The following is a 27,516-nucleotide window of genomic DNA, read 5'->3' on the forward strand; positions in this document are numbered from 1 at the left end:
GATGCTGGGAGAACCTGGAGGCCAGGTCCACTTTGGAATGTAAAAAATGCACCTCAGCTGCTTGTCCCAAGTCTGAAACCCAAGTCACCCCCTTTCTCCTCTATTCTTTTATTTTTCTCTCCTATCTAGTATTGGAGGGTTGAAAAGGTTAAAAAAAAAAAAAAAGGGAGGGGGGAATAGAAGGAAGAAAAACCCACAAAGTAGCCACAGTCCAGCTACATACCTCTGTAAAACTGAAGAAGAGGCCAATGCCACCAACAAATCTCAAAACCTCCCCAGCATACTCTCCGATTATGGGGGCACACGAGGAGCACTTCTGGGTACTTTTAGCACAGCTCTGTATCAATAAAAGGAAAGACTTGTTAGTTCAGAGTATGTTCACAAACACACAGCCAAAATTCAGGCCGAGAGTGCTCCATCCAATTTGGGTATAAATTTTAAACTGTGTGCAAGTTTCTGAGATGGTCAAGTCCTGTAGACGTTCTGTAGGACTGTCCCCTTCTAGAGCCTGGGATAGGATTGGTAGATGTCTAGATTGCCTTGTGTAAGATTTCATTCTAGTATCACAGATTCTCCTGTAACTTGCTTGCATTGTAAGTGATATCCAGCTGTGGTGATCTGAATAAGAATGGCACCCCATAGGCTCATATATTTAAATGCTTGGTTACCAGGGAGTGGAACTGTTTGAAAGGATTGCAAGGATTAGGGGGTATGGTCTTGTTGAGTAAGTATGTCACTGGGGATGGAGCTTTGAGGTTTCAAAAGTCCAAGCTAAGTCGAGAGTCAGTTCATTCTCCCCAGCACCCCCCCCCACACACACACACAATCTGCCTGTAGATCCAAATGTAGCTCTCAACTACTTTTCCAGCACATGCCTGCATGCTGGGTTGCTCCCCCCTACAGTGAGAATGGAAAACCTCTGACACTGTAAGCAGACCCCCCAATCAAACACTTTCTTAGTCTAAGAGTTGTCTTAGTCATGGGGTCTCTTCACAGCAATGCTAATTAACTGGTGACAACTAATGGTCATCAAGACACCAGTTGACCACCACTAAGCCAACGGGGCTTGTAATCCTACACCTATAGTGAGTCAAGGTCTACAGATGACCACCTAGTCAGGCGGAGGACAGCAAGCCTTGGGTGAATTTCAGTCTCCGCTGACACCTCATTTCAGCCTCCGGAGACTCTGGTGAGATGGCTACTGTCAACTATCAGCATGACAAAAGTCTAGAATCATACGAGAGACAGGCCTCTGTGTGGTGGTTGAATGTTTTACAGTGTATTTTTACAGAATAAATAAATAAATAGATGTGATGTGATGTGATGTGTCTCACTGGACATAGATGAGCAAATGTGACAGTAGTCCATGTGAAAAATATAACAGAGGTATATGTCAAACAATTGAGCACCAGGAAGACCACTTCTCTGTTAATCATTATTAAACTGTACATAAAACATTAAAGAAAACAGTTTTGGATTTACAGCTGGACAGGTGTCATTTGGGTTATAGCTCCGGAAGCCACAGCAGTTCAGATTCCTCTGGATGTCATTTCGAGCACTTGCTGTATTGTTCCATCCGACTTCCAGCAGCTGACCCTAAGAAGTTACAACAATGTATCATCACCCCTGTGTAACAATGTATCATCACCCCTGTGTAACAATGTATCATCACCCCTGTGTAACAATGTATCTTCGCCCCTGTGTAACGATGTATCATCACCCCTGTGTAACAATGTAACTTCACCCCTGTGTAACAATGTATCTTCGCCCCTGTGTAGCAGTGTGTCATCACCCTGTGTAACAATGTATCATCACCCCTGTGTAACAATGTATCTTCACCCTTGTGTAGCAATGTATCATCATCCCTAGATAACATACAGAGGCCAGCCTGCAGCTAGGAGCAGAGCATACAAAATCAATAGCCTCAAAACGATTACACTCTTTCAAAAGCTTATCCCTTGATCTGAAAAAAATAAAAATAAAAACATTAAGGTACTATGACTAGCCTACAAATGAAAAGGTTCTGGTTTTTACAACCAATTTAAAAACAGGACTTGGTTCAAAGGCAATACAGAGTTTCAGTTGTTCCGAAACAGAAACCCATATTTTCTTTATAAATTAAGAGTCTGAAAGGAATAGTTGATAGACGGAAACCACAGACCCTCAGGCGACTGCCCAGCAGTGGGGAAAGACAGGAACCACCTTTTAACAACAGCAAATTTTACCCAGTGAGATTTCTATCTTATTTATGGATACAAAGTACCAAGACCTGATGTCATCTTTCCCTGCAATCATTTCCACCAGCCACTTAGCAGTGAGAGACTTCGCTAAGGAAGAAAACTGGCATTCTTGACCAGAAGAAATAGTTTTATTCTCTAGTCCTCTCTCCCAACATTTTCATAGTCATGCTATGGGGTATCATAGTAAAGTAGAATCGAATAAAAGCTTCCCTTAGCTGGGCATAGTGGTTCATGCCTTCAATACCAGCACTCAGCAGGCAAAGGCAGGTGGGTCTCAGTGAGTTTAAGGCCAACCTGGTCTACATAGTGAGCTCTAGCACAGTCAGAGCTACACAGTAAGACCCTATATCTCAAAAACAAACCAAACAATAACAAAAAACAAACAAACAAACCCTTTACTTACCTGTTGCTCCCGATTCAGAGCTAAGCAAGCACAAGATACTGAAAACTGAACAATAAATACGAGTAGGAGAATGATCATATACTGAGGGTTACAAGTTAAGGACTTTTGTATTATAACACTTATTTATCCACTGTATGTGTGCATGTGTGTGGGGTTGGGAGTATGCACACATGAGTATGTATGCACACGCATCAGGGCACATATGTGCCACGGTGTTCATGCGCAGGACATCTTGCAGGAGTCAGTTCTCTCCTATCACTATGTAGGGGAGAGAACTCTGCCCATCCAACTTGGCAGCAAGTGCTTTCACCTGCTTCCAGGGTCATTGCAGGTGCTCTGGAAGAGCATAAAGCAAGAGAGTTGACAGAACTTTCAAGTACACTCAAAGCATTCACCTATAAACTAGAACAAGTGTTCAAAGTGATACACTTAATTATTATTTTGCTAATACACTATAACTATAAATTCATTTAGAAAAATATAAATAATTACAAATACCAGGCACAGTGGGTGATACCTGTAATCCCATGGCCTAAGAAGCAGGGACAGGAGGACCGCTCAAGCTTGGGTCAGCATGGTCTACAGAGTCTGGATCTCAAAAACAAAGCAAAACAAAAAAGGGGGAGGGGAGAAAGAGAGGGAGGGGGGGGGGGAGGGAAGGAAGGAGGGAGAGAGGGAGGGAGGGAAGGAGGGAGGGAGGGAGGGAGGGAAGACAGAAAGATAATTTTATTTTGAAAACCCCACATCTAAAATGAAATATAAATTCTAAAAATCTGCAAAATAAAAAATAGGGACAAATTTATAAGCTTTCTCAAAACTAAGACTAGAGAATACACTGTAGAATTCTCAACCAAAGATTAATGTGTAAGGAAGGTCTAGGAGTCACGGCATAAGTTCAACTCAACTCTGAATTTGCAAAAGAAAATTAGATCTGTGCCCAACTTGTAGAACACTTTAGGTTAGGGTGTGATGAGGAAGGGTTGAGGATAACTAAATATAGTTTTTTTTTTTTTTCTTTTTTTTTACAGATAGTCCTAAATTGTGTTTCTTGGAGTTGCTTTTGGGCAAGAAATCACCTAGTGATGATATAACATTAGTAGCAACCATTGAGACATAATCACATACTTGATAATGAGAACTTTATCTGATTGAAGTAAAAAAAAAAAAAAAACAAAAACAAAAAAAAACAAATACTGATTTTTAAAAGGATACAAAAAATAGCAACACCTGGTGGTGTTTGACAGCTCCAATCAGCCCCACCAAGGCGATCAGGAACAGGAAGATGCCCACAGCAATGACCACGCCCACCACTCGGAGACTGGAGATCAGCCCAAAGCCGATGCCCCAAGCAGCAATTCCAATGAGCAGCAGACTGACCAACTGTGGAGAGATGAGAGCTTCAGCGTTACAGCGCCAGCGCTATTCAGGTATTAACATCTTAGCATCTTTCCTATGACGGCAAGAGTCCCTCGGGGGTGGGGGGCAGGGTGTCAGCTGTGGTATTAACATCTCAGCATCTTTCCTATGAAGGCAAGAGTCCCTGGGGGAGGGGCGGGCAGGGTGTCAGCTGTGGAACCTGCTATACACACCACGTCCAAGTGGTGTCGGATTTGTATATAATTTATGATACCCTCCTTTAAGCTTCAGATCATCTCTGGGTGTCTTAGACTAGCTAGGGCAATGTCAAGGCAAATTGCCTTGCAATGTTACCTGAAATTGTCAAGGGAATAATAACAAGAAAAAAACAAATCTTGGCGAATGAAACCATTTTTTTTTTGATCCAATGAGTTAAATGCATGAATGTGAAACCCATAGATGGAGAAAGCTGACTGGAACCCACAAGGCTCAATTGATGGTACTGTTTTAATGAATTTAAAGTAATCCCCAATTATGCTTTTTTTAAAAAAGATTAACAATAATCCAGAAAGCAACCATGCAGTCTCAGAGGTTATTGGGATTCTGATGCCTACACTGGAGCAACGGTAAACTAGCCCAGTAACAGCACATGGAAAACTCGGCACCACACACTTCAGTCCATTGTTCTGATGCGCTCACATGAAAACTACCTTTTGCTTTACAACCCAGGCAACCACAGCCCCCTCTGTTCTCCCCATCCCCAAAGGGCTGAGCCAATCCTCCCTCCTCTAACAAGCTGTGTTCCTCAAATGTGAAGCTCTTGTTTCTTTCCTTGTACTACAACCCGTTCCTCTGTCTGTCTGTCCAGGAGCTAAAGGCAATTCGGACATAAGTTCTCCGATGCTCTAACCTCCATGTATCCTTGGAACTTATCAGGGCCTGAGCCCTGGAGAACATTTGAAAATTGTTTCCAGTATGTAAAACCATGGACTGGCAAGAGACCATTAAAGCCATCAAGATTAAAATAGGGTAGGAGAGGTGGCTATTTGAAATGAAATGGCAACTGAGCAAGGAGAAATCATGTTCTATTCCAGTCATTGTATTTCTAAGTTTATCCAACACTACCTAAAGAGCTAGTATGCCTGTGTGTAAGACAGAGCTTACAAAATGCAAAGATATAATTATTCTTTAAAAAAAACAAACAAATAAATGGTAAACCACATAGGAATTATAATGAACCCTAGAAGATATAGACATCTTAATACAGTTTCAGAAAGAGGTGGAAAAGGATTTATAGAGTAGAATAGTTCTGAGTGCTTTCAGTACACATGCAGTCAACCATCTCTGGGGGTAATGAGGTAGTGTAATGCCCAGTTTCACAAAAATTCAAAACTAGATTTTTCTAGCACCACACTACTGATCGGCTTCGGTTCAGAAACATATAAATTACTATTTGATTATTTTTCCCCTGCTCATATGTTCCACTGTTTATGTGCAAAGCAATATACACTGATTTAAAAAGTTATTTACATATATAGTGATATAAACAAAACTGCTAAATATTGTGCATCTGTTTCTATTTTTACCCAAAGCATTTTCTTTTTTGAATCTTGGTCAAAGAGCCAAAATATGGGGGTGGGGGGGTGGGGGAAGCCCATCTGTGGGACCACAGAGCTAGTTTCAGGTGACACTACCACAGCAGCTCATACACACACACACACACACACCACTCCCTTCCTCAGCTGCTCCTTCTGAGTTCTGCTTCATTGTCTCCTCATAGTCTCCTCACAAGTTTAAACAGTGGTGAGCTGGAAAAAAGCACTTTGTCCCTTCACAGGTGACCTTATTTCTGACTCTGTAATACCTAAATGTGTTACATTCCCTTTCACAACCAGTAAAAGGAGCCTGAGTGGGTGCAAGGAAGGGCCTCACCTCTACCTGGCTTAGCATCACCATATATGCAGTATCTTGGTACAGGCGCGGAGGATGCGCCACAAGCACACATATCAGAGTAACTAACTGCATATGTGTGTGTGTGTGTGTGAAGCTCAGACAAGAGAGATTTTAAAGCTCTGGCCACACACAACAAGGGCCCAACACACTAGAAACTGAGCAGAACCCCTTTTTCCTTAGGAAACATCAGTGGAGGTAAAGGCCTCTTACCCACACCATGGAGGATAGTCTGATTTGCTTAATCAACTGACTCTAAATGCTGGTTATAGTTCAAAATACCCTTAAAGCAGTATCTAGACAAGCATTTGACCAAACTACTGAGAACCATGGTACCCTGTGTCCATGGTAACACAGATCACACATCCCACATGCTAACATCAAATTCTGGACGAGAGAGGCTCATTTACTAATTCGGGTAAAGTCACAAGACAAGATCTCCAATCTGCATTTCCCTTAACATAAAAAAATCCTTCTGGGGTAGCTGTCCTCTGGTCTCCACATACATGCACACTGGGTAGCACACATGTGTGCACATACACAGCTTTAAAGAATCCTTCCTACATTAATGGGATCCTTAAACATTAGGAATGTTAAAAGTTAAATATTCTTAAAGTGTTAAGTTAATAAACTTTAAATTTAAATAGTAAGTTAAAGACTTAAAGACAGAAGTCAGAAATTGTTCTTGTCACTTAACCTGGTTGCGTACATCACAGCCCCTGCCACGACCTATTCCAATATTGTACACAGGCCTGAGACACATGGTACAGATGGAATGACCAGGGCTGTGTTGAGACCTGTCCCATGTTTTTTTTTTTCTGTCTTATTGGCTTTGTTTGGCTGAAGGTTTAACATTTTGTTTGTTCTGTCTTGCTTTGCCTTTGCTTTGTTTGTTATTGGTTTAGGGGTAGCTTCATCTTTGTTGGAAGGGTTTCAGAGTGTCCGAGATAAGGTAATGTAATTCAGGCTACCCTCAAAGTCAGGATTCTCTTGGCTTGGCTTCCCAAGTGCAGATGACAGGCATGTGCCACCACAACCATCAACACCTCTTTCCACACTGTGAATTCTACATCAGTTTTCATGTATCAAAAAGTTTGTTCCTTCCTTTGATTTTTTTTTTCTCTACTATTTAAAACTGTGAATCCAGGCCAAGAAGATGACGACTCAACAAGTAAGGGTGACTGCTGCCAAGCTGGGCAATTCAATCGCAAGAACCCACACAGTAGAAAGAGAGCGCTCCTACAATCCTGCAAACTGTCCTCTAAACTCTATACATGTGTTGGGACACATACACACATACATATACACATACATACACACACACACACACACAAACGAAAATGAAATAGGCTGTTAAAACAAATATCATTTTGTAATGAACTCACAAATAAAACACCACGCATCTGTTCTAAGGCAATCATTCAAACAATTTAAAGAGAGAGAGAGAGAGAGAGAGAGAGAGAGAGAGAGAGAGAGAATATGAATGAATCACTCTTAGCTAGTATCCTGTAACAATGATGATGGGATGGATTTAGCTTGTTGGCTGTAGTTTACTGGCTTTTGCTCTTGAAGTCAGTAGAGAAAAGATTGAAAGCTAACAAGAGGACAAATAATTACTATGTCAAGAGATTTTTTTTACAAAGTATGTCACAGTATAATACAATTAAAACAGAACAAAACAAAAGTAGATAAACACAATAAGCCAAAGAATGCAAGGAAAATATAGGCTCACTAAAGAAAGTACATTCCCCTTTTTAAGATGAGGTGTCTCTGACTCCCATGTCCCTCCCAGACTCAAGCAACCCCCTCTGTCCACAGGAGTTGACCATGCTGTCCACAAGATGAGTATATCAGATTGACCGAGGGGACTTTGAAGCTGGGATTAAACTGCAAATCTCAAGACAGGGTGATTCTAAATTATGTGAATAAGATTTAAATAGTCTTAGAGTCCTTGTGAGAGGTAGGAGGAGGGGGCTGGCAAGATGGCTCAGTGGGTAAGAGCACTGACTGCTCTTCCAAAGGTTCTGAGTTCAAATCCCAGCAACCACATGGTGGATCACAACCACCCATAATGAGATCTGACGCCCTTTTCTGGCACATCTGAAGACAGCTACAGCTACAGTGTACTTATGTATAATAAATAAATCTTAAAAAAAAAAAAAAAAGAGGTAGGGGGAGGGTCAGAATCTGAAAATGACGTCACTGAGGGACGCAGAATGCAGCCTGCGAGGTCTAGCCATGGCATGCTACTAGCGCTGAAGGCAGAGGAAGAGGTTCTGTGCCAAGGAACGCAAGGATTTTATGCTAGGAAACACTCTCCCCTTCCCAAGCAAGTACAGCCAAGACCTGCTCCAGACTTCTGACGCGGAGTACAACCTGTTGTTTTAGGTCATTACACTTGTAGTACTTTGTTAAAAACTGGAAACATCCGATGCTTTTGGAAGTTTGTCTGGTTAGAATAACAGGAATAGACTGAATCCGATTACAGACTCATTAGAGACCAAGGTTAGCACACAGTCTCTTTGAGGCCAGACCTTACTTGGTTTACCACAGGTGGCTCGGAAGTACCGTGAATTATTCCTAGCTGGGCATGATGGCCATTTAGGAGGCTGAGGCAGGAGGATTTCCAAGAGTTCAAGACCGACCTGGACTACATACCAAGTACTAAGGTAACAGGCCTACATTATAAGACGCCGCCTTTGAGAAACGAGAAAGGCATGGGGGATGGAGAGATGACTCCCTCTTTCCGAGCAATTGCTGCTCCTCCAGAGGACCCAGGTTTGATTCTCCAGTATCCATGTGACAGATGGCAAGCATCTGTAAGTCCAGTTCCAGGAGATCGTCAATGCCCACTTCTAGGGGCACCTAGCACGCATATGTGGTATACAGACACACATGTAGGCAAAACATTGGAAAAATAAATTAATTACCTAAAACATTTGTAGAGGTGAGGGTAGGTGCAGGAGTTGGCTCAGCAGTTAAAAGCTCATACCTGCTCAAGCCTGAGTTTAATCCCTAGACTCCCCAGGGAGTGATGAAGGGAGAAAACTACTCTCAAAAGTCCTCCTATCACAGTGGTCCTTGAGCCCACTCACACATTGTAAACATATGCCAGGGAACTGATCAGCTCATTAAAATCAAGCAACAGTTCTTCCTGCTCAAATATGTTTTAAACAACTGAAAAAGGTTTTAGTACACCTCAAAGAAACTACAGGAAATCCCACAGCCCCCTCCTCCCTCTTCCCTCCCACCCTCCAAAGCAAGGAGAACAGAAAGGCATCACTGTCCTGGCCAAGCTGGAGCACAGCTGACTGAGGCAGGGAGCTGATAAGAGCCCAGTCTGAAGGAGACTCCCGTTTTAGCCCAAGCAGAACTGGGAAGTGGAACTGAGACCCATGCCCAGCTGGGAACTCCAGAGAGTTCTTCTCTCACAGTCAAGTACTGTGGAAGACTGCAGAGATCTCTGAATGTCCTCAAAAGCTAGCCGAGAAAAAGGAGCATCGAGTCTTTGAGACGCCGAATCCCCACACACCCAGGACTCTGCCGGCTGAACAATTCAGATGAAAGCTGATCACCAGCTGTAATGACCGACGACGGTTGAGGGGAAAAAAAAAACCCTCAGAGAAGAAAACGAAAATGATTCGTGAGAGAGATAAAAGTCCCAACCCCCAAACCAGCCCCAGGTTTTAAAATGACCAGCATAACTGTTATCAGTCAAAATTCTCAAAACACCTTAGAAAGAGGAAATCTAAGGGACACACATCACTAGGGCTCCCAAGAACCAGCTGCAACAGAGCGAGCCATTTAAATTATCTAAAGAAGGGCATGGCTGGTGCACGCCTTTAATTCCAGCATTCTAGAGGCAGGGGCAGACAGAGCTCTGTAGCCTGGTCTACACCGTGAAGTTCCAGGGCAGCTCCAAAATAAAAATTAACTAAAGGAGTTTAAAAAAAATAAATAAAAGCAAATTGGAGAGTCATATTTTATAGACGTAGACTTGAAAAGGAGCCAAATACATCAACGCAGAAGAAAGGAGAGGACCAGGGGAGGGTAGTGAGTAGAGGCAGCCAAGCTGACAACCTGGTTTCAATCCTTGGAAGCCATGTCCTGGAAGGGGAGAACCAAGAACCCACAAGTCGACCTCTGACCTACACACACACACACACAGCGACACAAATGAGAGAACCAAGAACCACAAGTCGACCTCTGACCTCCACACATGCACAGCGACACAAATGCCCACACCCAAGAAATAAATGTAATTTTAAATTTTAATTGAAAAATAGAGATCAGGAGGAGACACTTGGGCTAAATCAAGAGCAGGGCTATAGTGGTACACACTGGTGCAGTGGTCTACATCAGAATCCTAGGACTTCAGATGTAGAAGCAGAGGATTGGGAGGTGGAGGCCATCCTCAGATAAAGAAAACACAAAATACTGAACCAATCAACTGTCTGTGCTTCAGGAGGTTCTGGCAGACAAGCAACGGGGACACATTTTTTCTTTTTCAAAGAAGGAAAAAATAACACCCTCCAAACACATTAATTTTGAAGAATAAAGTAGATCCCACAAAATTTCGCTGACAAAGGACACCCAAGACAACCCAGAACCAACAGTCATACTTCTGCTATTCTATGGAGCCAGCCCTCACCTGAATCCCCCCAAGTCCTGAGCTCTTTAGGCCTTCAGAGAATAGGACTGTCCTTAAGAAAGAGGCCCCATGCACTTTGCAACCTCCATCAATAGGAACTACCTTATGCTTATTACAAATCTGTACAATTCAGCTGCTAAATTCACGGAACTCTACCATGTCATCTTCTGTGCACATGGAGCGCCTAGTTAGTAAACTATGAAACGTTACTAGCACTTTCTTATATGGGCAACAACATCTTCCACTTTGCTTTCCCCTATAAATTAGACCATTCTCCCTCATCCAGCCTCAGCTCTTACTGCCGCCCAAGCCCTGCACTTCAGTGAAAATATTTTCGTTAATCTTTCAAATAGTTTCTGTGGATCTATGTATGAGTCACCAAGTACCATCCACATTCCTTCCTATACTTGGCTCCCAGGAAGGAAAAAAGGAAAGCTTGCTACCAAGAGGTTTACAGTCGAATGCCACTGGCAAGAGCTTCCTGAGTCTCCTCGAACATGCAGCCAAAAGCGCTTCCCAGGGACGGGCTTGCCCGGTGTGTTTAAGGCCCTGAGTTAGATTGCCAGCACAAAGATTAAACAAGCAAATGAACTCCCAGGTCCATCACACCTGAACAGTCCCAAATGTGAACCGAGACACCACCTGAGGCCCCTCCCACGCACACACCAGCACCAACACACAAATACACATCATCGTTTGTAAAAGATATTCCCTAAAGGAATGGAGACTCAATCCTCTAATGCAGAACAAATTCTGCATCTATTACTGTAAACAGTGAAATTGAATGAACATGAACTTAATTGAACTAATCAACTTATCTGATTAAAACCCAAAAAAGGAGGGACTGGAGAGACTGCTCAGCAGTTAAGAGCACCTGCTGTTCCTGCAGAGGACCCAGGTTTGGTTCCCACATAAGAGCTCACAACCGTCTGGAACCGTAGTCCCAAGGGCTCAACACACTCTTTGGGACTTCATAAGCGGATGCGCATATACACGTGCAGGCAAAACACTCATACATACATATAAAGTAAAAATAAATAAAGCTTTTTAAAAAAGAGGCTGAAGAGATGGCTCATCAGTTAAGTCAATACTGCTCTTATAGAGGACCCATGTTCAGTTTCCAGAACCCATATTAGAAGCTCACAACAGGCCTAGGGATCCAATGACTTCTGGCCTCCATAAACTCTATGTGAAGTTGCACAAACACACATACATATAACTAAAAACAAAAGTAAATCTTTAAAAAAAAAAAAGAAAGAAAGAAAAGAAAAAAACCCCAAATAAAGTCTTTTAAATGATTTGAAAACAATGTATACACTTGCATGCATCTGATATTTGTAACATATAATTGAAACCTGCCATAGAATCACAATTAATGTTTCAATTATATCGAAATATATTTAGGTATAATTTAATGCCTAATAATATAATAAAATAATAATACAAATAAACACCTAAAGATATTTAGTGTACCTATAAGATAGGATTATCATGTTTAACTTTTACTAAAAAGGAGTCTTTTTCAATAATGAAACAATTTATTTCTCAGCAGTGATAATTAACTGTTACCATTGGCTTACAATTTTCAGAATAATGAGATTATATGTCCCAAGTTAGTAATCTAAAAATTACAATTCAAATGAAATTAATTCCAGCTGCATAATTAAAATATCTAAGCCTGTCACTATGCCTTGGTAGACAAAGCATCTGCAAAGGTTCTTTTGTTGAAGAATAATAACAGTTTTCTTATGAAAGCAATTGTAATAGAAAATAAATTTAGACCTATGACAAATAGTTTCCTTCCTCGGGGAGGCAGAATGACGATAACAACAGATTATAGCCCTGTTAACTCCTTGAGAGTTGTGTTTTTATGAGCAGGAAGCACCAGCCTTTCCTGTTTTCTCTTGAAAACAAAGAGAACCTGATATATAAAAAGAGCTTTAAGAGGGTGTCAAAAGAGCTGTGATGGAAAAGGCACACAACAGCAAGATTATGCAAGTGTCCAAATCGAGCATATCTTCCCCTGGGTAAATCCCAGAGGACTAAGCCGTGACTTGGACATAGGCGTTCTCAGCTAAGGCTCAGGACAAGGCCAAAGAGCAGCACCACAGTGAGGGTTCAGAGACCTAACTGAAAAATAGGGCTTCTGAAGGCATCAGGTTAGCTGTGGTCCTGAGGGTCAGCTCTTGATGATGCTAAGGGCCAGAGCAGCACGCTGCTCTTGTTCCATGTGAGACCTATCTCCATACAATGATATAGTGACGTGTCAGCCCCTTGATTTGAACTTTTCACCCTACAGGAACTGTGAGTAAAACCTTTTCTTTAGTAATTATCCAATCCTTTATACTCTATCTCTATCACGGCAACATAAAATGGACTAAGATACATAGTAACAAAAGTAACACATAGTTACCTATCTATTGCTATAATGAGACACTATGACCAAGGACACTTACCTATGGAGGGCTTACATTGTCAGAGGGTGAATCTGTGAACAATGATGGGAAGGACAGCAGACAGGCAGGCATGGCACTAGAGTAGCCGCTGAAAGCTTACATCCTTATTAGCAAGTAGGAGGTAGAGAGAAAGTGTATGATAAATGAGAATAGTCAGGACTTTTGGAACCTCAATGCTCACCCCGCAATGACACAGTTCCTCCAATTAGGCCACACCTCCTAATCCTTACCAAGCAGTTCCACCAGCTAGGGACCAGATGTTCAAATATAGGAGTCATCTTCATTCAAACCACCATAGACACTAATATGATGATTAAAGTCTTTTGAAGCCAGGACAGTTAGCTCATTCCCATGCCGGCATCCTTCCTACCTTATTTGAAGTCTGTACTCCTCTGGTCTTAAGTTCCAAGATGTGAACAGGCTGGAGGTGAAACATTAACTACCACTCTCCAGCCACAGTCATCTCTGTCTTCTTTAGAGGAGCCTACACACCTCAGGTGCCTGCAGTAAATACCTGTGTTGATTTTATATTCCAGGCACTTGGCTAAATAGTGAGAGCAGAAGAGGTGGTCAGTAGAAACTGCTGGATGAAGGATTCTTAATTGTTCCTCATGAATGTACTGGGAAATGCTCATTCTCCAATCCATACATTATTTCAGGGAAAGAATCTCAGGCCAACCATGTACCAGATCGTTCTTGGTATATATAACACATCAAATTTTATTGTTTCATCAAATATCCACACCATTCAAGAACAAAACGAATAAGTATGTACATGGAATCCCAGAATTTGGGAGATAGAGGCAAGATAAGCACCATATACTTGATGCCAGCCTGGTCTACATATTAAATTCCAAGTCAGCCATGGTTACCAAACAAAGCCCTGTTTCAAAAGATGGGGGGATATGGGGGAGGGAAGAGATGGCTCAGTGGTTCAAGAAATTTGTTGCTCTTGCAGAAGACCCAGATTTGGTTCCAGTACCCCACGTGAAGGGTCAGAACCATCCGTAGAAGACCCGATGCCCTCTTCTCACTTCGTCAGACATCAGACATGCACATGGTATACAGACATACATATAGGCAAAACACCAAGACACATAAAATAAAAATAAATTACATTTTAAATAATTTTTAAAAAGTAGGAGCTGTATGAGAATAGCCAGGGATTTGTAACATCAAGACTCACCCCTAGTGACACATTGGACATTGGTTAAATGCACTTGCTATTCTTTCAGAGGAGCCATTCCTAGCATCAACATGCTGGCTCACATCCTCTATAACTCCAGTTCTAAGGGAACAGACACCCTGTTCTGGCTTCCACAGGCTCCTGCACACATGAGGTATACATATATACACTCCGGCAGGCATGCGTACACATGCATGCACACACAACACACACAAATTAAAGTAAAATAAAATAAAATAAATACAAATAAAGGAAGAAAAAGAGGCAGGCCACCCAGTCTGGTGTTGTGACACATATCTGCAGTGCCAGCAGCACTCGGGAGGCGATGGCAGGCAGATCTCTATGAGTCTGAGTCCAACCACTCTACACAGCAAGTTCAGGTCAGCCAGAGGTACACAGTGAGACCCTGTCTCAAAATAAACAAGTAGTAGTAGTAGTTCTGGTGAAGTAGCAGGCAATAAGCCTTAAAATACTATTCTGACCGTAGCACAGTAGTATGGACAGTGTCATCCAGAACATGACTTTTAAATAAACGAAGGCCTCCAACCACCCTCCCTCCCCTAAGGCTTCAGGCATTCTACCATGAACTTGTGATTTCAAAGATCAAGCATACCGACATACTTATAAGATAGAACACCAGGCTGAAGACGTGAAAAGCCCATGAATAATACAAATATTGATAAATAGCCAGGCATTCAGTGCAAAGCCAAAACCCCAGTTTGTTCTTCATGGTGATTCCACGAGTGACACAAAACCGAAGTGCTTTTGCACATATCTTGGGGGTTCTCTACAGGACCACTGCTTTAGCTTAGGAGGCACAGAAACAAAGCACTCGATTCCTGTAATGAAATTATATAAAAGGGGAAAGAAAGGGATCCGGACTTAACCATTTTCCAGGGTCAATTATTTGAAACGGTAACCACAGCTGCCGACAAAGTCCTGACAAAGTCCCACCCAAGTTTTGTTGTTGTTGTTGTTTTTGGTTTTTTTTTTTAGGGCAGCAGTTACAAAAAAGAGGTAGAACAGCCCATGCTGACTTCTGCATTTAGTAACTAATGCTGGGTACTGCATCGGTGGGATGGAGGAAGCATAGTTGCCTCTCACTAACTAATGCTAGGGTTGCACTGGACATTCAGCAAAGAAAATAATGGGGACATAGTCCTTACTTACTCGTAAGTAACACTGGACATGGTTGTTTTAAGTAAAAGTAGGCTGGGGAGAGAACAGCTCTTTTCAATGGCTTTATGTTCAATCCTGTCATTAGTGCCCAGGGATGGAGCATGGCAGGTGGAGTAGCTGTCTACCATGCACCAAGCACTGGGTTCAGTCCCCAGCACTGAATAACCCAGGAGTGGTGGTGAGTACCTGCGCTCAACACCTAACTTCGCCTTAGTTCCTTTCTCAGCACCACTTGGCACACAGCCTCAATCTCATCTCCTGGACCCTGTGCTCCACTCAAGTTTCTCCAACAACAAACTCTACTATCAAGTTCTTCTCCTGCTTAAACAGATATGCCTTCCCTGGTCCCTCAACACAGGCCCAGAGTCTGTCTGTTTCTTTGACTTTGGCTAGCTAGCATTCTCTCCCAAGCTTCTGTTACAATAGTAACTTTGTAAGTCCCCTCGGTGCTTCTGTGTGCACATCTTTATGTCACTCTGAGGAGACTACTAGTTTGGAGACAGAAAGGCATAAGAAAAGAAAAATCCCTCTTTTGGTTTCTGTTTCTCTCTGGCTGACAGCCAGGGATTTTGACATCACTAACCAGAATACTACTGAACAACTGTACTCCCCTTTCTCAGAAACTTCACAAACTAGAGTGTTACAATGACTAATGACCTATGCCTGAAGACCAGTGTCCTTGTGATCCCAGGAAGGACATCTCCAACCAGCAACAGCAGCAGCACCAGCAGTAACAGTCACTCCTGGGAATTGAACTCAAGACATCGGGAAGAGCAGTCAGTGCTCTTAACCACTGAGTCAACTCTCCAGCAGGAGGCCTCAGAATAAAACTATCTGCAGCTGGCACAATTACACCTGCTAGAGCACGCAGGAAGCACACAGCCTGCTGCTGTGGACAGTCTGAAGCAGCCCCACAGTGCACACCTGGGATTAACACAAAACCATGTTTATATAACATAACTGAGTTTTTAAGGAAACCAAACTTCTCACTACAGATGTCTGACTGCCTCTGACTCATGAATGGTGGGATTATAGGCGCGTGTCACAACTGCCGGGCAGTCATTAGTTTCTTACGAGTAAAAGACTATTGTTTTTACTATGGATATGAGCTCACTTTCCTGGAACATGTTGACTTAATAGCAACCTGCATGCGTCAAAATCCCAATGGCATGAAAATCTTTTATAACACACAGGTTCATAATTCAAAGGTTTCAAATAATTTACCTTCCATACTTGAACCTGTAGGGACTTAGTTCCAGTTCTGTGGTACATGTTAAGTGTTTTCTACACACTAAATTATTTTATCTCTGCCACAATTCTGTGAGGGAAGAATAAAATATTATCAATTTGCAAATGAAAAGACTGTATATAAATATTTTTTTAAAAAATGCTGCTTGGTTTAGGGGTAGAGTTGGAAAAGCTGAGTTCCTGAATAAATCCAGGGACATTTTTCGATCAGTTAATGAACTTTTTTTTTTTTCACTCTATTATAAACTATATCCCAATTTTATTTTTTTAATTACATCTATCTATTTATTCATTCACTGTGTGGGGTGGGGGGAGTACACACGAGCCACGGTGTACATGTGGCCCTCAGAGGATAACTTGCAAGAATCAGGACTTCCACCATGAGGGTCCAAAGACTCAGCTCAGGGCCTCAGGCTCCTCTTAACACAACATTCATATTTTAGACATGTTAAAACAGGTATCACTTATGTCTTAGGGAGATAGAGATCGGGGCAATTTTTAATGCTTCAGGAGAACTCTCCCCAAAGCAAGCAAAGATACAGAGCAGTGACTCTCCAGCTGTGGGTCACAACCCTTTTGGGGGTCCAACAACTCTCACAAGGGTCACCTAAGACCACAGGAAAACACAGATGTTATACTGATATTCGTAACATTAGCAAAATTACAGTTATAAAGTAGCAACAAAAACAATTGTATGGATTGGGATCATCACATCATGAGGAACCATATTAAAGAGTCACACAGTATTAGAAAGGTTGAGAATCACTGACGTAGAAGAAAAAGACTGTAAAATGGGCAACTTAACCAACAAAAGAAGAAAGCATGGGCAGCTAGGCATGGTAAGAAATGCCTGCAGTCCTAGTATAGGAAGGCTGAAGCAGAAAGATAGCAAGTTCAAGACCAACTAGAGCTAAACAGTGAAGATTCTCAAATTAAGAAAAAGAGAAAAACTTGGGAAGATTTTTAGATAACTGAACATACACACACACACACACACACACACACACATAAAACTATAACTTCTGAAATTTTAACTTCACAAATTATGTTCTGAAGCTAAAACCCATATATATTAAACCCATATAAATCAAACCATGCCTGTAGTTTAAATTAAAAAGTGGTTAACAAACCACACCATTCCTACAAATATGAAATGGCCACACAACTCTCTTTTTTATTTGGGGCTGAGGGGGATAACATGGTCTCCCTGTACAGTTAAAGTTGTCTTCATACTCCCAGCTATCCTCCTGCCTCAGCCTCCCAAGTACAATTGAAATGAACCATCATCCAGAAGCTGGCAGTGCAAGCTTCTTTTATGTTTATGAATTTATGTATCTGTGTGTATGGTGGGAGGACACACAGCACAACATCTCTATAAAGGTGAGAGGAGAATTTGGAGGAGTCCATTTTCTCCATCCACCATGTGGGCTCAGGGGCACTAACTCCAGTTGTCATGTGCCTTTCTTTGCCTCCTGTCAGCCCGGCAGGGCAACTCTGAAAGGCCAGACAGAGAACAGGAAAAACATTTTTTGGTCATATTTTTCTATTTGATTCTGTTTTACAAAATTCACCTATCCAATTCTTATTTATTTATTTATTTATTTATTTTAGTTTACATTGTCTTTCGCAATTAATCACAGAAAATGTATTAAAAACTTTCAAAATGCAGAGCTAGGAACATAATTCAGTGGGGAAGCACGTGCTAAACAAGGGTAAAGCTGGTTGCTAGTACCAGAACGAAAAAGTAAATTTTCAAAATTTTACATATTTTAGCATGTTTATTTCATTTTTTATAATTTCCCATAAATAACAGTAAACTTTTCACTATTTTCTTAACATTATGAAAATATTTTGACTTAAAACATTTCCAGAGATGATTTGGTAGTTGAAGGCTATGGCTGCTCTTTCGGAGGATCCAGGTTCGATTCCCAGCATCTAACATGGTGACTCACAACCATCTGTAACTGCAGTTCCAAGGGACCCCATTCCTCTTCTAGCACTAAGTACTTACAGTACACAGACATATTTGTGTATAAACACTCATACACGTAAATAAGCACACTAACATGAAAATGTAACATGTTATAAAGCATGGTGTCAGATAGGAAACTGAGTCAGTGATCTCGAATACAAGAAGCACTGGAGTGACTATTTCTGAGATTGCTTGTAAATGAAGCGTCAGGAACTTTAGATACAGATGATTCTGGAATTTCAGTTTTTCAATGAAAATCTGAATGGCTGGCATCATAGTTAAACATCTGAACCCTTCCCTAGCTCTTCCTATGGAACCTGGAGACCCTTTTAAAACGCTACTAATTTGAATTTGAGATATATGATAATTCTGTTTCATAACTGAAAGTAAAATTTATCCTTTTACCCTTGAAATTTTGGAATTCTATATAATAGAAACTTATGTGTTTGAGTAACCATTTTAATAAACTGCTAAATAATTGAAAGAAAAGAAGAAGTCAAGGCAGGAAGATTACAAGTTTTAGGGCAGCCTGGGCTACATAGTTGAGTTCAAGGTCAGGCTAGGGAAGACCCTATCTTAAAATAAATAAATTCATTAATTTCCCAAACTAATTTTAATTTATATTTGTGTCCTAAAGATATGAAAGAGACTTGCAAACTATCTCTTTAAACCTCCTCAATTCAAACATCCCTTTCTTATTCCTAACTCAGAAAATTTTCTCAGTCCTAAATTTTATGGTATCTGCCCTTACACGTCATATAATATTCCCAACTAGATACTTCATACAGGACCAAAAATAACTTCTCTCTATATATTCATTCCCCATGGATTTCAGTAGTGTACAAGATACACAAAAGTTTACTGGCAAAATACAGGGCTCAAGACCATACACAATAAATGAGAAACAGCCTCATCAAAACATACTCACTTTAGAGTCCAGTGTGGTCTGCTCTTGCATTTCCAGGCTGAGACTCATATCATCACAAACCAGCTAACACTGTTAACTACAGAAACTCATCATCCTTAAATACAGGAAGGTCTGAAGCAAGTGGCTCTGTCCCTTACGACACACCGATTCCACTTCCCCTTTTCATCTACATGTACAGATTGTTTACACACAGTACATTAACCCAAGGCTATGTCAGTACTGCGATTCCCCCAGTTAAAAGATGCATGGCAGAAAAGAAAAATCCACCATTAACCCACTGTACGGTCATTGGATTCCCAAGACAAATTCAGGGATGTTCCTCCCAACTTGTTTTAAGGACCTGCTTTCTATTTCTAGACTGGTCATACTGAGAAATCTCCAGCTCACTTAAGGGCGCACAGTTTGGTTGATAGAGCCCCCGAGTTCCTCAGGAAGTGCTTCAAAGCAACAGCGATGAAGTCTAACACAGGCATGCATGGGCCTTTCCTGGTTCTAACACTTGCAGAAATGACCTCATCGTTATCCCTGCAGCACTGAGCAGAACATAGGCAGTTACCAGGGCCAGAGCAGAACCTACAAAGGATCTTCTTATTCCCGTCCTAAAAAAAAATACCTGCTAATCGCCAATTTCAACTCTGCTAGAAATCACACTTTTTTCTTTTTCATCTTAAAATGTGGAGGGAGAGACAGGGAAGACATAGATCCTTATGTTTAACTAGATGTTAAAAATCTAGTCTACCCTTTCCTTCGGTTCACCTCACTGTTACAGTCACGGTATCATAACCTATTCGCAATGTTTAGGAGGAAATGTTTAGATAATAACTTATCTCTTTGTCTAAAACAGTCGAGGACTTTAAATGGCTAGCCATATTTCTAGTCCCATGAATTTCCAATTAATTAAGTTTTATTGCATACCTGATTAAAAAATCAATAAAACACACTTTGGAGGTCAATAGTTTAGGACAGATATTAAATAATCTTAACATATCTTTTAAGATTTGTCAACTTTTCTTTCTCCTGGCTTTCATGACATGCTGTAAATACTGCTAGAAATAATGTATCTTGGAAGCAGTATTACTTGATTTGAAAAAAAAAAAAAGGTTCTTTTTTTTTTTAAATGTATATATTGCACATTGATATCTACAGATAGCTGAAGAAGCACAGAAGCAGCCATTGTACACTGTACTGTGTGTAAGCCGACACTGTAAGGTGGAGAATCAGGTAAACAGATGACTGAATCACCCTAGGGGGAGGGGGGACTCGGGCACAAAATAGAATGTGACGTTCTAAGCAGACCATTCATGTTAATAAGAGAAAATAGCTCAAGAATGGATGGGAATTTACAATATAGCAATGTGGTAAGCATGCCTCACACCAGACAGGTGAACGTCAATATGAAACTTGACATGTATCTCCAGCTACAAGGAGCTGTTTCGCCGTGTGTTCTAGAATTTTTCTGCCAAGTGTACCATTTGTGAGCATGTTGACTGGATTCCTAAGAACTAGCCAGAAAAATGCATACACCATCCGTGCCTATTTCTGGCCCACCTTCAAAGCTTTGCCATCATTTTCAGACACACACCAGAAAAAAAAAAAAAAAAAAAAAAAAAAGTAAAATGACCCGTGACCTGGTGTCTCTGCTTGTCAACCACAAGCGGCCTCTCTTGTCCATAGATGTAACCTAAGCTGGCCCAGATGGCCTGGCTCTGCTAATGCAGGGAAACTGGGTTTGTTTTCAGGGTGGGTACTGCAAGCACCAGGTGTATTTATAGAAGAGAACAAGTCTCCGATGGAATGAGATGACCGAAAGCAAGCTTCTTCCACACAGGAGAGGCAGCTTGTGGAAAGGTCTAGATTCCATAGCTTGGTTCCAGTCCAGACCCTCCAACTACCAGCTATGAAAACTTAGAAAAACCTTTTTTCCGTCTTTACCGTTATAAAATTTAGACAACTCTGCTTGCCACAGATAAATAACAAAATGACAAATGAAAAGGCTGGGGTGGGGAAGGTTTTCAATAAACATCACCTCATCTTCCTGCTGTCCGGCCACAATTATGCATCAAAACTAAATAAATAAATAAAACTGGGCTTTCCACATTAAAACTGGAAGGCATATGCTGATACGCAGGGAGGAAAAAAATAAAAATTAAATTAAAACGACTTGGGTGGAGGACTATATACTGAAGGACTTCACCAAAAATGGAGCTAGAATACTGATAAGGGGGGAGGAAGATGGCATGGGAAAAGCATCCAGTTGAGACCTCACCGGCAGGAACATTAACAAAGAGACTTTATGTAAGCACGAAACAAACTTCGGAAGCCAAGGATATCCTGTGAACCTGCTCGATGGCCTCCATTCAAACGACAGCTTTCAGAGCTGAGCCAGAAGCGCGCCATCCACAGGCCGCCTGGTCCATCCCAGGCCCCACTATCCCGCAAACCTGTCCCCTAAGCCCGGGCTGCCCTCCAGCCTCCGAATACGCTCCAGATGGGATGGCCAGCCGAAAGCGTGCAGCTAGAGGGGTTGAGATGGGAACCTGGGGAAGGATGAAAGAATGGGGAGAGTGGGAAGGGACACGAAAGTGAAGGGCTGCAGAGAGCAGGGCGAGGGGCGAGCGCCACAATGAAGGACGGGCGGAGACTGCGACAAGCAGGCTCGGGGTCCTGGGCGGGGGCTGCAGGCGAATCTGGGGCGTGGGAAGCCCGCAAGGGTCGCGGGATGGGGCGCAGGCGAATACTCAGGCGGGGAGGAGACCGACGGCCCCCGCAGGTGCCACCGGGCGCGGGCTACTCACGGTGTACAGCAGGTTGAGCGCGCACAGGCAGTTCTTGGAGCACGAGAAGCCCCCGCACACCATCGTGGCGCGTGGGCTAGCGGGTGCCTGCGGGTCGAGGCGTCCTCCACGGGGCTGGGCGAGTAGCTGCTGGATCCTGGCCTCCTGAGCCTGTGGCCGGGGCTGGGCTCAGGGTTCGGGTTCGGGGTTCAGGATCAGGGCTGCAGTGCCGCGCCCGCAGCGGCTCCCACCCGCTCTGCAACCTGCGGCCGCAGCCGATCCGCCGATCGCGCGCCCCGCCCCGCCGCCTCGTCTCGCCCTGCACTCTGATTGGCCACTGCTAGGGAACAAAGGTAGAGATATGCAAATCAATGCGCTCCGCCTGCCGGGATCCGGGAGAGGCGGGGCAGCTCTGCGGAGGAGGAGGAGGGGGACCCTAGACCGGCTGGAGGGAGCCGGCCTCTGGCTCACGAGACTGTGGCCTCTGTGTCATTTCCCCCCTCCCAGGTGAGCAGGAGAGGGCGGGGCTCCACGCTGGCAAGAGAAATGACAGCACCTCTCTCCATTCTTGCCCTGTGCGTGACGTGGCACCATTTTGAATGAGATGATCAAACAAATCGAAGCACCTGGCCTCGTTTGAATGAAAGAAAGATGACAAGAATGAAAGATTTACAGAGAACAAGGAAAGAGGCAATGAAAGGAAAAACATCACTGAAAGACTAAAAAGAGCAAATAAAAACATTTCTCTCGGTAAAAAAGGTAACCTGTCATTGTAACAGATTTCAGATCAAGAGGACTTATTCTACAGGGATTTTTGAGATACTAATAAACCTTATGAATAGATATATGCAAAAGAAATCAGGAATCTTTATTCTTGTAGTGGGGTCCTGGGTTTTAGCGACTTATTTTTGCATAAATACGAGCTAGGAAGCCTTTCAATAACAGATTCAGTTAATTTATCGGCACTTCACTTGCTGCATCTTGATCCTGATTCTTCACCTCTAGCTAGAGTATTAGAAGTATATCATACACTGTTTGACAGACCCCCTTGCATATAATAAAGTGTCATAGCAGATGCATCAGCGCACCTGATGGTTTTAAGGCACTCACTGCTGGATTCCAACTGTTAAGCTGGTAGTAAAGGCTTGGTTATTTCATAGTATTTTCTACGGCTAGAAATTCTACCAATAGATTTTATAAGGAGATTTTTTTAAGGGCCTGAAGAGTTGGCTCAGCTGCTAGGGCACGTACTGCTCTTGCAGAGGACCCCAACACCCAAATGGCACTCACAATGCCTGTAACTCCAGTCCCGGGGGATCCAGTGCCCTCCTCTGACCTTAGTGGGCATCAAGCATGCATATGGTACATACACACACACAGGCAAAACACTCATAAAATAGTTAAATAGATCTTTAAAAAAATTTTTTTTCAAAATTACCGTACATTTAGAACCTAAAACTTTTCACGGTTAGGTGAATGTATGTGTCAAAATAAATAAATAAATAAATAAATAAATAAAACCACTGACTTAAACAAGTTAATTAAATACCTTCTCTTCAAATACTCCATCCTATTTGTACTTCCTTTAAACCTCACCATACAAACAAACACTCATGAATTTCATGTCTCTTGTAATCCTTACCAATCTTGTATGTATTCCCAGAAACATTTTTAAAAATTAGTATGGTAAATAACTCTCCAATCCAAACGATACTGCTCTACTTTTCTTTTTAAAATCCAGAATTTTAAGACCTATGTGGTGGTGAACGTCTTAAATTTCAGTACTCTGGAGGCAGAGGGGCAAGCAAATCTCTGAGTTTCAGGTCAGTCAACACTGCATAGGGAGACTCTGTTTTAAACTATATAAATTAAAAAAAAAAACTAAGCAGTTTACAAAGAAGTGTCACAAGAAAAATCTGAGACTCCAACACCGATATACTATTCAAATAAAGTATAAGCAATTTTCAGGGTGGAAGTAACTACTTCAGTCTCAAGCTTTCCTTTTCTACATACTTCATGTATTTTAAACATTCTGAAAGATTTGGGTGGGCAAGAGAATTGTATTTGAAAGTCAAGCTTGATAATATATAGCTATAATCTCAACCCTGGGAAAGCAGAGACAGGAGCATTATGAGTTGGAGACGAGCCTTGATAAAATAACAGAATCTATCTGAGAGAGAGAGAGAGAGAGAGAGAGAGAGAGAGAGAGAGAGAGAGAGAGAGAGAGAGAGAGAGAGAGAGAGAGAGAGAGAGAGAGAGAGAGAGAGAGACTGAAGACAAAAGTGAAGACAGAATCAGACTCCCAGAATTCACAACTCCAGGGAACCCTACCACTCTGGCTTCAGTGCACACCTGCACTCAAGTGCACACATATTCACATCGCCAGAAATAACATGAATCAAAAGAAAATCTTTTTAAGTACTAAAAGGAAAGACATCCAGTGCTGAGGAGGTAGGGGCAGGCAGACAGCTCCCTGGGGCTCACTAGTCAGCCAGTCTGGCCTATGCAGCAAGCTCTTAGGCCACCATGACTGTGTAGGTGGGAAGTGCCTGACGTATGGTAGGTACCTCAGGATGTCTTCTTGCCTCCTCGTGCAGGCACACATGTGCTTGAACACCCGCACGCATGCATGCTCTAACACCCGGTCGTGAATGCACACTCACAAGTGCATGTGAATAAACACATGACTTAAATCATTGTCCACCACTTTAAACTGGTGTCTATTACCCCGGCTGAGTTGTTAACTGAAATAGGAAGCCAGGTTTCATAAAAAGTGTTTTGGTGTGAAGTACATGATTCGTTGATGAAGAAATAAATGAACTGAATCGCTATGTCACTCTCAGTAGACCAGTAGTGATGTGCTGACTGCCTCCTACCCAGTAGATGGAGGGGACTGTTAAATCCACTTCTACACCCCACCCCTGCTCTCCTATCTCTTTCCTGCCCTCTTTCCTTCCTCACTGCCTCCTTTGTTCCACTTGCTCTTTGTTCTTTCTCTCTGTCTAGCATTTGTCGTTATTCTTTTTTTTTTTTTTTTCTGAGACAGAGCTATCTACATGTATAGCCCAAGCTAACATCAAGCTGCCTCCTCCTGCCTCCGCTTCCAGGTGTTGTATAATACAGACATGGGCCACAACCATCAGCTGTTTGGGATGTCATTCTGAGCCATGGCAAAGACAAATTCTTGTGAATCTTTCCAGATCTTTCCAAGAGTCTGCCTGCCCCAAGGCTGGGCTAAAGGTGGAAGAGGTTAATTGGAGAGGAAAACCTCAGGGTGGGAGCCAGGAAGAAACAGGAGTGTGGGAATGCTAGACCAGCAGCCAGCACGCAAGGGTACCCGTGCAAGGGCGGGGAGAAGAACAGAGAGGGAAGGGGCAGAAAGGTCACAAGGAAAGGAAGAAAGTCTGAGTGTAACACAGCTCTAAGATCTGCAAAGGCAGCTATGAGTTGAATACAGTTTAGTGTCTCCCCAAGACCCCATGGACTGAAACTTATTCCCCATTGTGAGTTATTAAGAAGATGGAAACATAATCTGACTTCACCTTTGGGAGGTGATTCAGATAGATAATATCGACGGGACAAAACCCCCATTATTGTACCTTGATAGCATTATAAAAAGAGTGAAAAACTTTGGTCGCAGGAAGTAAAGAACTCAAGATCAACTGACCAGAGAATTTCCTCTCCTCTAGAGAGCTTTGAAGTGCTACACAGATTGCTGGGAAGCAAAGCAACAAACCATCTTACCCAGCTGTGATCCCTGTGAGCTATGTAACCAACCTGGCAGACAAGGTGGACAGTGTGCCCACTGATAGAATAGTGGCGAGACTGTTGTAGAAGAAAACAACTGTTGGGTTGTGGCCCTGCTTTCTATAGGAGGGAATGTATGACTAGTGTTATTTATCCAAGCAAAAGTCAGGCTGTGGAGCTCCTGGGCCCTAGAGGGGGGTGATGCACTGCAACTGTAGTTTCCTTAAGTGGGCGTGACGTCACATTGACTTCTCAGTGTGTACGTTTACCATAGACTCTGCTGCTTTAACCTTGGTCAGAGAAGCTGCTGTTTACAGTGTGTGACAGTTACTGCAAAGACTGATAACTGGGAAAAGACCTGAGAGAACGTGACTGTTGACTGCTCAGCCCTAAATAGGAAACATCTGTATCACCCACGCCTAGGCTCAAGGAATATCACAGAAGAGCAGGCAGAAAGAATGTAAAAGCCAGAGGAAGGTGGGTTAGTGCTGCAAACACGGTCATCTGGATGTGCCATGGTTGTCGTACTCATGAACCCACAGCAGCTGTTGTGACCTGGACAAGCTGGGGCCTCATCCACATTCCACCATGCACGGGGGATGGGCTTTCCAAGTAATACTGCCCCCTCAGGAGCTGTTGGCAGTTAATGACTGCTGTGGGGGAGGGGGGGAGGGGAAATCAAAATATTCAAAGACAAATTGCCTTGATCTAGTTAAAAACCTCCAATACTCATGCGCATGCAAGCAACTCTGGATTAAAGTCAACTGAAACAAAATAATTAATAATAATAATAATAATAATAAATAAAGCTCAGTGGGTAACTACATCAGCAACAAAAGGACATGAAAGCAAAAGGCCAACTTGTTTAAAAAAAACAAGGGGTTCATCAGGAGAAAGGGGAGATAACAGGGTTTTACACACACACACACGCACACACACACACATATATATGAAATTATCTTACATATGATATTTTATATATTATATATGAAATTATCACAATAAACTCTTGTTAAAAACTCACCCAGTCTGTGGTGTTGTACTCCTGGCAACAGAAAATGAATGAATACCAAGGCCAACAGAATGTCTTTGGCCAAACTCAGAAGTCCCCACACCTCTGTGAAATGAGTCAGCCATTGGCTGAAAAGTCACCACAGCACTATCTGTAACTAATTTCAAATGAGAACATGGGCTCTGTCTCCTTAGGCTACCCACAATGGATCTGAGGAGAACATTTTCTAGAAAAAGAAAGTTAGAGTTACCATGTTTATGTGCTTACTGCAAATATAGTCCCAGTTCTAACCTTCATTCATGTTTCTTGTCATGATTTTTATCGTGGAAAGAAATCTGTAATCTTGGATTAATGAGATGTTAATAATCCTTACTTAAAAGTACTTTATCGGACTGGTGAGATGGCTCAGCGGGT

General features: G+C 42.3%; 1 protein-coding gene across 1 annotated transcript in view; it reads right to left on the bottom strand.

The window, feature by feature from the left end:
* Nucleotides 1-22,644, bottom strand: part of Tspan13 (tetraspanin 13) — a 28,749-nt gene extending 6,105 nt beyond the window's left edge. Inside the window, exons 1-5 of the mRNA XM_021202043.1 lie at nucleotides 22,365-22,644; nucleotides 3,856-4,023; nucleotides 2,644-2,724; nucleotides 1,483-1,596; nucleotides 224-337 (exon numbers count right to left, since the gene is read on the bottom strand). Of these exons, the coding sequence (XP_021057702.1) occupies nucleotides 224-337; nucleotides 1,483-1,596; nucleotides 2,644-2,724; nucleotides 3,856-4,023; nucleotides 22,365-22,427 (540 nt within the window). The 5' untranslated portion in view covers nucleotides 22,428-22,644. The remainder of the gene's footprint in view (nucleotides 1-223; nucleotides 338-1,482; nucleotides 1,597-2,643; nucleotides 2,725-3,855; nucleotides 4,024-22,364) is intronic.
* Nucleotides 22,645-27,516: the final 4,872 nt, after the last annotated feature.

Source organism: Mus pahari, chromosome 7 (genome assembly GCF_900095145.1).
Source record: "Mus pahari chromosome 7, PAHARI_EIJ_v1.1, whole genome shotgun sequence".
Taxonomy (NCBI): domain Eukaryota; kingdom Metazoa; phylum Chordata; class Mammalia; order Rodentia; family Muridae; genus Mus; species Mus pahari.